The following is a 13,794-nucleotide window of genomic DNA, read 5'->3' as shown; positions in this document are numbered from 1 at the left end:
TTATACCTCTTTAAATATGCTGTACAGAATTTGAAACAGTTATACCTGCGTCCTCTGTCTGGCTCGTAGGGTTTGGAGTGGAGTTTGGACTGTACTTGAAGAAGGCCTCCTCTAACTTTCACCATTTTCACGCTATACTAACAAAAAGAAACAAAAAACAAAAACTGCAAGGATGAGCAGTTCACTCTCCAGCACTCCCCCTACATGCATTCCTCCGACCTAATGTGTTCCGCAAAAAAGGCTTTTTGAACTCAATTGGCAATTGTCAACACATACTACAATAGAGAAAATATTCTACTTTATCCCTTTTAAGAACACCTCAAACGATGCACTCCACCTTTAGTTAAATTTTTTGTTAATTTATATTTATACATAACAAAAGATGACAGATTATACTGTATATGTAGATTTCAGAGATCATCATTCCTATGTAACCAAAGAATAACCCTAAAATACATCTATAAAAATCTATATTTCATAGTCCCTTTGAGGAGACATTTTGTATTATCTAGCGCATCCTAATGGTGAAATAAACAAAATGAGTTTGAATAATAGGCAAAAATACATAAACTATATCATTTTAACATTATACAGTGTCCCTTTAAGTATTTTCTTTTGGTATTTTTTGAAATATAGTTCTTTTTCAATTGAATATGAACAATGATATTAAATATGAGCAAACATGATTTACAACACGTTAATATGGTAAAATAAAATACAAAATACTGGGAAAAATAGCAGTAAAAGTTTTACATAGACAAATAATTGTTAAGGTAGTATAGGGAAATAGATACGAGCTTTTTGATTGTTGTGAACAATCTCAGTCGGTTTAATTGACATGATGCTCATTAATATTCCCAACTCGCTCAAAACAGTAGAAATACCCGATTATTTGAACCCCTAGCCAACCCCGAATGAAAAGCAACCGTAAACACGGTTAGGACATGGTGTGACTTTCTAAAAAAAAAGGAGGGGGGGGGGGGGTCGATTCCGGGTGGTCGCCACTTATTATGCTGAGGAGGGCAAACACAAACACTACTTGGCACAAGGCTGACACCTGTTGGACAACACCACTGAGATTTTTCCATTCATTTTTAGTGTTTAGGAGTCACTGATAAACAACAAAAACAACTGGAAAAGTAATTAGTTTCAGTTACTACTTAATTTAGAAATGAATTGCAGTGCCCCCAAAATTACTGTCACCTAAAAGTAACGCGTTACTCTGAAACTATCTAGTTACAAATGCCCGCATAAATCCAAATTGAAGTGGACCCCCTAAAACTGAAATTAAAAAAAGACACATAATACGACAAACAGTAGAAAATAGTAGAAAACATGTACAGTATTAGGGGCCTCCAACGTGGTGCCGCCTGAGGACAGTTGAAGTGCCCGAAGACCTGTTCTGAAAATAGCTCAACAGTGCTGGGTTATTGTGATTTTCTGGTAAAATATTTTTCTTGTTGTTGTCTCTATTTAACCCTATTTTTAGAAATCAACTTGGTAATAACATAGTAACAACATGGTAATAAAATGGTGAATTGTTATTTTAGAAATTCAAATAAATAAATTCAGGTTTATATGCTTTAATGGACAAAAAAAATCTATTCAAGTAGTAAACATTTTTTTAAGCAACTGAGAATAGAATGATAATCTATTGATGTATTGAATACGTTTGGTTATTCTTCTTTTTATTGTTTTATTTTACACGAAAAACATCAAACTAAATTCCAATTTATGGGCTTTATAAAGCGAATGAGCAAAAAAAAATGTGCTTTTTTTAACTAGCTATCTGGCTACTTTGTAGCCTTGTAGCTAACTATCTTCCCACATTTTAGATATTTAGCAAGCTATCTGTTTTTTTTAACATTTTCTACACACAATCTACCTAACATTTTGTCTTGTTTTTCTCAAGATAAAGTTGAGCTCTCAATCTTCTCCTTTTTTGTTTAGATTTCTATCTGGCTGTTTACTGGGATTTTTGCTCTAGCTCCCTTTTAGTGTTTTACCTGTTTACTTTTTTGGCTAACTATCAAGTTACTTTTTACTTTATTTACCGATATCAGAAATTCGTATCAAACTGGGTGCCTGTTGTGCTAATTAGTAACAAAATGTAGCTCTAAGCTTGAGAAAAGTTGGAGGCCCCTGATGTACACCAACCTGTGGAGGCTGTGAACCCTTCATACGTGTTAGCTTGTGCAATTTAAGAGCTTGCAAACTAACAGTCGAACACTCCTTATTCATTTTGTCTTTTGTTTTCAAACCGCTCGAATATTTCCCTCTTGATTTTTGCATAACGTCCAAGACATTTTCATTTTCTCTCCAGGGATGGCGTATTACAAAAATAATTTTACAAAAGAAAAGACCAAAATTCACCATACTTTTATGATTAATTCTTTGCGGACGTTTGTCCCATTGATTTAGTTGTTACTGAATAAGCCACATACCCCCCGATGTGCTGCCTACCATTCGCTACTGGTGACACACGTCCAAATATTAACTGATCCACTGATTTCAAGATTTCATTTTAGAGTTGTAAAAAATGTAGTTTGGTTGCTAATATATAGATGTCAGGTTCACCTGAAAGAGCCAAGAAGAGAACCGCAGATTTGAGAGCGTTCTCCATTCGGGCCCCGGTGCTGTGGAATGCTCTGCCCCCTAAAATTCGATATGCAATCTAGGCTTAAAACACACTTCTATTATATGACTTATAAATGAAATTTATTTCCCGTTAACAATACCTGTGTATCATTTGTTATTGCAACATCCATTGCAGCTTGGTCATCCTGGAAGGGGGATTGCCTCATTTGCAGTCCCTTCTCAAGGTTTCTTCATTTTCCTCATGTTGAGGTTTTATGAGTTTTTCCTTGCCCTCTTGTAGGTTTTAGATCAGGGGATGGTGCGATAATAGGTATGGTTTGCGATCATCCGTCTGTGCACTACTTTGAGACTCCTTGTGATTAAGGGCTATACAAAAAAACATGAATTGACCTGTAAAGACATTTTGTAGGAAGAATATCACTAGGGAGACATTACATGCTCTCGTACTGTGCTTGAGACGTCGCCACCGCAACTGTATTTTGTTGGATTTTGTTAGTAGAAACAAACATCCAAGCCTCAATACTTGTTAAATACAGCATTGTGTTTCTGGCAATAAGAGTGTCATCTGTTACTTAATGAGCAAACGGAAAACCGTCAAACTGCAGTGGACGTAGTATCGGATCAAATGTTGAGTTGCAAAATGTTACAGGGAAAAGTAATTGTGTTCCAGGAACACATTACTACCAACACTGTTCATTTTCTGCCCCAATCATGAGCAAGCCAGTTTGCACCATAAGATCACTTTCAACTAAAAATGCCTCAAAATTCGTTGCACTATTTCATCATATATTTTGTTAATGTGTACTCTGCACAAGTTTAGGTTACAACTATGAAGGGTTGGATTTTTTTTTAAAAACAACATCTCGCACTTTTTTCTTTTTTACTTTTTTCTGAATAAAGTAACATAAAAGCAAGAGCAATGTTATGGCAGTAAAACGGTCAATCACATTTTAATAAACACTGAAACAGATGCGTAACTGTTGAAACATACACAAATCATCATTTTTGACACACTAAAGTCACGTATGTACAGTAGGATGGTATTTACACAGAGTCTTCTTAGGAACAAATAACAAAAATACTTTGTTCTTTTCACCTGTTGGAGGTTTTTTTTTCTTAGAAGAAGACGGAGAAGATACTTAAGTCGTATGTACATAAAGACAACAACGCACACACACACACAATTATATAATGCTGGTCACTGTAATACAGCATCAATGGCAATTATGACAATATTACAGAGTTTTTTTGTTTTCTTCTACAAAGAGAATGTTGCCTTTCTGCTTTGCAGGTTAGCATGGATATGTCATTTCTTTTGAGCAATGTGTTGATGGACACTCACGAGAATTACTTTTTTTTACACAAAGACCTCATTACAATTAAGGAAAGAATACAAAAGAAAAAAAAACTTTCCTCATCACCTGACCAGAATTGTCTTAAAGTCAATCCTTTGAGAAGCTCGATAGTATACCTGTGCAAACAAATGCATATTTTCACTTAATTCATGCTAAACATTGTTTAAAAAACAAAAAACAAAACGGAGTCTCAAATAAAACTGCAGAAGCTGATGCGGTGGTATTTTCTGTGATTTTTTTTCTAAAATATTTCAAACTGATTCCATTACAAAGTGAATTCAATTTCGCCTCCTGTGCTTTTAAAAGACAACACGATTAAGTCACTGCTGCACATTAATTTGTCTTGTGAAAGTCATGACACAAGTGATCTCCCCTTGAACACTTGTGTTGTGCCTATTTGACATTATAAGTATACTCCTTCATTTTAGTTCTGTGTGAATTACTTTTCAGAAAATCATTATTGTTATTTGTAATAACATTCTATATTATATAAACGTATTATCATATGCTGTTATTTCCATTTTATTCCTTCAGTTTGTAATGCTTTTACTATGACAAACATTACAGTGGCCATCAAGGACTTAATGTTGCAGTTGCTTTACACTATAACAATGATATGAAATGATGATATTTTTAAACAAAATGTAGCATGCACAGCTTTTTCTGAGGGGAGGGGGGGGGCTTGGCGTGCGCAAATGCTTTTGGGAAAAAGTGCCTTTGTGCATAATGTGAAAATCAAAACAGAAGTATAAATTCAATAAATAAACAAAACACTTAATGAAACACACATGTTGAATGGGATTTGACTATCGTTTTAACATTTTAAACACCAGGATTAAAAGTTCCGAATGGCAATTGGATTCGAGGCTAGAACGTGTTTTATCCCACGTTTGTCAAGAGCTCTGCCACCACCTATCATAATTGTGCACACCACAGCAATTATCTTTAATAAAATAGCTACATTAAAGAGTGCTTTCTCCAATTTTTAACCTAAAGAATATGCTAAGTATCCAAAAGGAAATGTGGCGCAATGCTCATTTTGACCGGCAGATGGCACCCGACCCCATACAATATTTAACGTGTCCCAATTGAGAAACGTTACAAAAGATTAACAAACAAGAGAAAATATTGTTAATAACAAAATATGATGAGAGGCCATCTTGTTAAGGGAAGCATGTTCAAGACAAACGAGTAGAAACAAAATTTGTAGTATTCCGGCCACAAGAAGAATTTTTTTATTTTATTTTAAATTCAGTAAGAAATTGTGCTAGAACTGTTCAATATATATCTAGAAAAAAAAGTCCCAAAAACATCATATTAAAGGGGTAGTGTGTATTATATAACCACAAGAGGGTTCTATATCGTGTAGTGCAACTGAAAACGAGTGCAGCAAAGCACAAGGAATAAAACAAACCATGGAGACTCAAAGTGACCAAACCACATGATTTTTCCTTCACATTTTTTGCCAAGCTTTTAGCAAGGTTTTTGTTTTATTTCGGTGCCCGTAGCAGCAAAATGGCAGACAAGTATGGCAGCTCCGTCTAGGTGTGTCCCGTGTTATGTAAAGTAAATATTTCTTGACCTACGAGTATTTAAAAAATGAACTATTGTATGAAAATGCATGTGCTTTTACCTAATATTTAAAACTACATTTTTTTTTTTTAATGAATGATGTTTTGTTTTACCACAATGTCCCTTGAAGGCAGAGATGTAAAACAAATTTTCACCGACAGCCAAATCAGCGTTATCGCTGTTCTTCAAATAGCCTGATGAAACTTATAAATGTGTCTAAATGTAATGTAATGTAAATTTGCATTTATATAGCGCTTTTCAAGTCTCCCAAGACAGGCTTGAAATGTCATTGAATAGTATGCAAAATAAATGTAACTACTGTTTAGAGGTGGGGTCCGTAACTTTAAAATATTCTACTTGCTGACGCCAACTTCTGGCTGAAATAATCATTGCAGCCTCTGTATGGTGCGTACACGGACCTATGTGTCTCTCAAACACGCTCGTAAAAAAACTCTTCTCTCGGCATATTTTTGGGGGGTTTGGGTTGGCATTTGGACTGTATTTGAAACACAACTTTCATCCTACGATAAAAGAAAACCTCAAGCACGCACGTGATATCTCTCCAAACCCCTAACCCCCACCTCATTTTCTCTAGCCTATTGCTCTCTCTGGCCAGAAAACCAACTATAAGAGTAAGGTAAAAGCAAGTAGGCGCACTGGGAAATATTATATAAAGGCTTATTGAATGTAGTTGGGCATTATTAACACAAAATAGAGAAAATATTTAATTTTAAAAATTTTAAGGACACCTCAAACTACACATCCCATCTTTAATGGGACAAATTATGCTTGCATTGAAAAAGAATGTTGCCACCAATATATATGGTATTATATTATAACCTAAACGAAAAAAGAAAAAAAACTTGGGACATTTTTGTGATGATTCCTTTCTCAATTCTGCTATTTATGTATATTCTATATAGTGGTGCCGGCCGGCCACTTTGCAGGCATCGTATTCGACAGGCATTGTGGGACATGTTGTTTTTAGATGCTCTGACATTTTAAGCTCTTGCAGGCCACATGAAAGGATGTGACAGGCGACATTTTGCCTTGGGCCATAATGTGCTTTAAGGGGATTCGTTTTTGATTTTGAAAAAAACAACAATGGCTGGGGTAAGTAATTTGATAATAGTATCAAAACTGTTAATAATGACAACAATATTAACAATAATAATAGTAATAATAATAATAACTAAAAGAAATCCTCCTGGTTTGACAGTATTTTTCTTTTTTCCTCAGTGTGGCCCAACTACTACTTGTTAATCGCGATGCATTCCAAAGCAAATTCTTTTCACAGTTGATGTTTCAACAGTTTTAACTCCTGTTGCCCAAAGCAGTATGAGAGCGAGCAGGGGAGATTCACAGCTAGACAATTTGATCAGTCTCACTTGGTCCGCTGGGTAAATGATTGTCTTTGTTTTCGTACACAGAAAAAAAACAACAATATTCTTTCAGATTGTCCTCAGTAAGTTTTTGGAAATCCAAACTTTCTGTTCAAACAATGGAGTCCCAGTCAAAGTCGTCCTGGATGTCTTCTGTAGCCAGCATGCGTCTTACCTGGAAGTGTCCTGGAGTCAACATCTGCTGATGCTGGCTAAGTTGGTTGTGATGTCCTGGAAAAAAATTGTTTAAATTTAATACACAGTAGGGAGTTATTTGTAAAGTTATAAGAACTGTGTTTTACGGACTATAAGTCGCAGTTTTTTTCACAGTTTGGCCCGGGGTGCAGTGAGACTTGTATTCGAGTTTATTAACACACTATTATATCATTGAGATTTAAAATTGTATTTGTATCATTTCACATGTTAGTTCCACACTAAACAACAAAGGCGAGCTCTAGGACCGTGTTTATAATTTCAACCTTGCCCTGGTGTGTGGGGGGCATTTTTCATTCACAAAACCGGTAATTTATAATAGCCAAACAAAACTGGCACTGAAAAGAACGTCATACATCATAGTGAAATATGCAGCCGAAATTGAGTCGGCGTTGTCATAGAAAATAGTAGAAAACGTTGCCAATGTGTAAAACCCACACCACCGGGTGAGTCTCGCACCCCACTATTTTAGAACTTGCGGTTAAGAAAGGCAAGTCAATTGTTCTTGAGTCTAACTCATGTATAAACAAAGGTGGGCCTGATTCATTTTCAAGCAGACTCATTAGCATGGTCTGGTAAGTCAAACCGCTGGACGGCAACAATTTCAAGCATTTATAAGCACTGCACCCAAAATTCATGCACTTTGTAAACCTTAAATATGACAATTCAAGCATTTTCAAAGATTTCAAGCACCCGTTCAAATCCTATACGTACATTTATTTGTAAATACGCCTCACCAGAAACAAACCTCACTACACGATCTCCATTCGGGCCGCCGTGTTGTGAAATGATCTGCCCCCTGAGATTCGATCTGCAACCTCAGTGGAACTGTTTAAATCTAGGCTTAAAACACACTTCTATTTTATAGCTTATAAATGACCTATATTTCATGTTGACAATATCTGTTCGACAGCCTTCTCCATTCGGGCCCCGGTGCTGTGGATTGCTCTGCCCCCTGAGATTCGATCTGCAACCTCTGTGGAACTGTTTAAAGCTAGGCTTAAAACACACTTCTATTCTATAACATATGAAAAACCTATATTTTATGTCGACAATAGCTGTGTATTATTTGTTATTGGAACATCCATTGCAGCCTGGTCATCCTGGAAGGGGAATTACCTCATGTGCGGTCCCTTCTCAAGGTTTCTTCATTTTCCTTATGTAGTGGTTTTTGAGTTTTTCCTTGCCCTCATGTAGGTTTTAGATCAAGGGATGGTGTAATAAAAGTCTGTGGTTTGCAACAATCTGGTCTGTGCATCCCTTTGAGACTCCTTGTGATTAAGAGCTATACAAATAAACTTGACTTGGCTACACATTAGTTACCGTCAGTACAAGTTGGTGCATTTTTCTACAACACTACAGCTTACCAAAAGAAGCGACTTCTTCTTTTTTTATGCAAGTTATATGATTGTGTGTGTGTCATGGGCGACTTCGGCTTATTGACTAGTGCAAAACTCAATAATAATCAAATTGTTAACATATATGCAGGATCAGTTGCATGGCTCAGCAAATGTACTGACATTTGTGAATGTGCGAGCTTCTGAATTGTATCCAGTACATTGCAGTTTTGTTTTGAAAATATGTTTGTTGCACTCCTGTCTATACTGTATGTCCATGCCAATTTAATTAAGATTGACAGCAGCGCCCCTCCAACTCGAGTGAGGATAAGCGGTGCAAAAAAATGGGTGAATGGTTTTCTGCTGCTCTTGTTGATTAAGATTGACAGCAGCGGAAGTCCTGAAAAAAAGGGTAGTGTTTGCTGAACAATAAGTTGCTTTTCTGAACTAAACATTTCTCTGCTGATTTTTAAAAAATGTAAGGAACAGATGTGAATAAGTTCATTTTCATGGCTGAGGGGCATTTTTATGGGCGGCAGCGGCTCAGGAGGTAGAGCGCTCGTTTTGGCATCAAGAGATCGCAGTCCGAATCCCGGCTCCTCCGTGTTCGCAGTTCGAATCCCGGCTCCTCTGTGTTACATGTCGAAGTGTCCTTGGGTAAGACATGAATCCCTAATAACCCCAATAAACATGGCTGCTCGGCCGCTATTGGGAAATGTGAAGCACAATGTAAAGCGCTTTGGGAAAGCGCTATATAAATGCAGATCATTTCATTTAAGCAGCCGGTTTAAAATCCAGTGCAGCTTGTACGAAACAAAGTTGATTTTCTTCATTGCATGCAGCTTCTAACCACGTGCGCTTTGTAGTAAAGAATTGACAGTAATTGTATTTACTTACCTACTAAAAAGTGATGTATACTTTGAAAACATCTCTTGATGACTAATCTGGTAACAATAATATTTTTCACCTTTTGAACGAGTGTGAAGCTGCAGACAAAATAACAGACCTGGCAAAAGTGTAATGGAGGAGTCCACTGTCATGGTAGGAGCCGTGCTGCTAATGGGGGGCAAGTGGGAGTACTCAGGAGGGCCCATTAGCGATGAGATGTTCCGGCTGGAGTCCATGTACATGTTCCCTGTGGGAGCACACACACAAAAAGGGCTAATGACTAACAGTGTTGGGACTAACGTTCCTTTGTAACACAATTACTTTTTCTCTGTAACGAGTACTGTGATGCGGTATTAATAACATTTTGAAAAAACATGGTGCATTACTATGCTACTTATTGAAATCACATACATTGTCCTCAGAATACTAACCGTTCCCCTTTCGTGTGTAATGTAATATACAATACTCAATTTGCCAGCAATGTTAAAGAATGGATGGCGTGTTTGTATCTTCCTACAAAGTACAACTGAATACAGTTATGGTGGCACTGTCACAAGCAGATTATGAAGACGCTGAATTTCTCCCTACTGATCTTCTCCCAACCATATTTACTTGCATTTACATCTATGAAATACTGAAATCAGGGCCTCAGTTTATATGTGCGTAGTTGGTTAGTGCACCATGGCAGAGTTTTTTCTAATTTATTTTATTATGTTGCTATTTTAAAGCAGTTTTCCAGTATTAATGGTAATTTGTATCTAGATAGTTACTTTAAAAGTAATGCGGTACATTTTTGTGTCAGTAATATGGAGGGTAACTGAATTACTTTTAAATGAAGTAACTAGTAACTCTTACTCATACCTAACCCTTCTATGCTAAAAGACTCCAATGCCTTTATAAGTGTCATTAAGCATTTACCATTCCCGAGTAGTCAACAACTGAATTGCAAAAGTGTAGCACACTCACAACAGACCACGACATGAGTCATCTCCTGTAAACACAGAAAAAAAAGCCGACATCCTTGATGTCTCAGCCATCGCTCAGATTTGGACTTACCTGTTCGAAGAATTTGCCCGTGTGGATTGTGCAGGTTGGTCTTAGGTGGCAAGGCGCCGTGCGGCTGAGCGGGGTGCCCCGACGCCACCGGGTGCCCTGTTTGGTGCCGTGAGAGGGCGGCGCCTTGCGTTGGGCTGACGCCCGTAGCTGTTAAGAAGCGGTTGACCGAGGTGCACAACTCGGCCATTTGAGAAGCGTCCAGGGACCAGTTGCTGAGCTCGGCTTGACGCATGCTCTCCTTCAGGCCTAAAAGGGTAAGGGGGTGATGAAAGCTTACTCATAACTTGAGCTGCAAGGAGCAACTATTAAAACACTCACAGACTGTAGAAAAGATTACAGTAATCTCTTGTTTTAAGCTGGGGTTGCTTTCCAAAAAGGTCTTGCGATAGTCAAAACCTATAGTACTGTATTATATACATTAAAACCAAAGAAACCCATATTACAGGCTCTAACAAGTGTCTAACTAATAAAAGTACAGTATTATTCTAATATATATATATATTACACACATTTGAACTGGTTGCCAGCCAGTCGCAGGGGACACAGAGACAGACTGGGTTGTCTGTCTGTCAATTTCATACCGAAAGACAATTTGGACCAGCCAATTAACCTGACATGCATGTTTTTGGAATGTGGGAGGAAACCGGAGTGCCCGGGGGAAACCCACATAAGCACAGAGATAACATTATATATACATACATACGTATATATACATACATACATACATACATACGTATATATACATACATACATACATACATACGTATATATACATACATACATACATACATACGTATATATACATACATACATACATACGTATATATACATACATACATACATACATACGTATATATACATACATACATACATACATACGTATATATACATACATACATACATACGTATATATACATACATATATACATACATACGTATATATACATACATACATACATACGTATATATACATACATACATACATACGTATATATACATACATACATACATACATACGTATATATACATACATACATACATACGTATATATACATACATACATACATACATACGTATATATACATACATACATACATACGTATATATACATACATACATACATACATACGTATATATACATACATACATACATACATACGTATATATACATACATACATACATACATACGTATATATACATACATACATACATACATACGTATATATACATACATACGTATATATACATACATACGTATACATACATACATACATACATACGTACATACGTATATATATACATACGTATACATACGTACATACATACATACGTACATACGTATATATATACATACATACGTATATATATATATATATACATACGTATATATACATATATACATACGTATATATACATATATACATACGTATATATACATATATACATACGTATATATACATATATACATACGTATATATACATATATACATACGTATATATATATATATATACATACGTATATATATATATATATATATACATACGTATATATATATATATATATATATATACATACGTATATATATATATATATATACATACGTATATATATATATACATACGTATATATATATATATACATACATATATATATATATATATACATACATATATATATATACATACATATATATATATGTAACGGGTGTAATAATAACTTTTATTTTATTGAAATTCCTGCTAAAATATGTGTATAGTTTTTGGTAAATGTCCTGCAATGATGAGTCACAACATTAGCTTTTTCTGCTGGGTCTGATCTCTTTGATCTCTACAAGGGGAATTAATATTTAGTAAAACAGAAACAACACGAGAATAAACCTAAACAGCTTGACAATATCAATCACATTACTATGCATGGTGAGAGATTTGTCAGCTGGGGTTATAATGTTTAAAATTAACTTATTTTGTGGAGCACCAAAAGATATGTCTTACCTTTGTAGTACTCTGGTTAAACTAACAACGAACCCCGCCTCCTGGTCACATGTTAGAAGCCAAAACCAAACCCCACCCCATACCAGCAGATGGCACTGTTGGACTCAGCATTGCAGGACATTTACCAAAAACTATACACATATTTTAGCAGGAATTTCAATAAAATAAAAGTTATTATTACACCCGTTACATACACCCCCCTGAAATTCTGCTAAATATGGGAGTGCTACACTAAACAGAAAAAAAAAATCACAGCCAAAACGGCAAATACTGATGAAAAAGACACGAAAAATGGTACAGTATCACAAGGAACAAACTGAAGTGCATGTCAGTTCTAAAACTCTCCCAAAAAAGGAGTGTGAAAAGAAAGGAGGCGATCAAACTCCTAACTAAGCACAGACTCAAAGATGCCTGTTACATCTCTGAAATATCAAACATTGTTCCTGTAGTTGTAAGTGCTCACATAGGCACAATTCTTGTTTCTTACTCAAGCTTTGTTACTTAAACTGAAAGTGTATCTCTACTGAACTTAAATTAGGAACTAGCAGATATCGCAGACAGAGGAGTGTCACCTACCAACTGGTCATTCATCTGACAAATTAGACGACTAGGAGGCCTGATGGACTGGCGGACCCTAAGACCATAACGGTCAGGTTGAGCACAATTAACCTGAGCTTGAAGGTCTGGGACAGTCAAGTCTAAACAGTCAGTATTAGGGGAGTCTGCGTCCGGATAGTCAGTGTTACATGGGGTCTCGTCTGGGAGGCCCATACCCAAAGGGATCATGTTTTCAGAGCACTGTGATGGGCTTTCCGTATTGTCACTTGAAGTATGGTCAACATCTTGTTCGGGGATGTGCTGACTTCCTCGACTGGATGTATCAACTGTGAGAGAGTCGGACTGGGCATCAGATCTGCTGTCTAGTGAGTTATCCTCCACTTCTGGATGAACTTGCTCTTCACCTGCCTGTATCACCCAGTTTACTGTACGGACATCACTGTCTTCAACCGCGTCAGGTAAATCAGGGCATACATCACTTCCGTGCATAGCAGCGTCACACCCTGAGTGTTCAGATTCGCTGGCCAGATCATCCTCACAGGGCAAGAAGCTAACAGAGAGCAGCAAATTCCTGTGAACTACCTTCTCTTTGCCCGTCAGACAATCCTTGACTCTATAGACATTGAGATCAGGCTTGACTGATATGACTTCATACGGGGTCGACTCCCACTTATCTGCAACTTTGCGTTTCCCCGGGACACCTCTGTTGGCGATCAACACCCGGTCTCCCACGACGAGGGGTGATCCTTTGGCCCTACGGTTGTACAGCTTGGCATGGCGAGTCTGTTCTCTGAGAGTATTCCTCTGTACAATCTGAGCAGCTTCATGTAGATCTTTCTTCA

At 36.7% G+C, this 13,794-nt stretch overlaps 1 protein-coding gene across 3 annotated transcripts in view; it reads right to left on the bottom strand.

The window, feature by feature from the left end:
- Positions 1–3,532: 3,532 nt before the first annotated feature.
- The window catches only part of LOC148369866 (forkhead box protein J3-like), a 153,455-nt gene continuing 143,193 nt past the window's right edge, over positions 3,533–13,794 (bottom strand). For all 3 annotated transcript variants that reach the window (XM_088332094.1, XM_088332097.1, XM_088332096.1), the window contains 3 exons: positions 10,402–10,647; positions 9,464–9,592; positions 3,533–7,138 (listed from right to left, as the gene is read on the bottom strand). In XM_088332094.1, the coding sequence (XP_088188220.1) occupies positions 7,020–7,138; positions 9,464–9,592; positions 10,402–10,647 (494 nt within the window). In that variant the 3' untranslated portion in view covers positions 3,533–7,019. The remainder of the gene's footprint in view (positions 7,139–9,463; positions 9,593–10,401; positions 10,648–13,794) is intronic.

This window comes from Urocampus carinirostris, chromosome 3 (genome assembly GCF_059441175.1).
Source record: "Urocampus carinirostris isolate Australia breed hairy pipefish chromosome 3, RoL_Ucar_1.0, whole genome shotgun sequence".
Classification (NCBI taxonomy): Eukaryota; Metazoa; Chordata; class Actinopteri; order Syngnathiformes; family Syngnathidae; genus Urocampus; species Urocampus carinirostris.
This window is presented reverse-complemented; position numbering and strand designations above follow the sequence as displayed.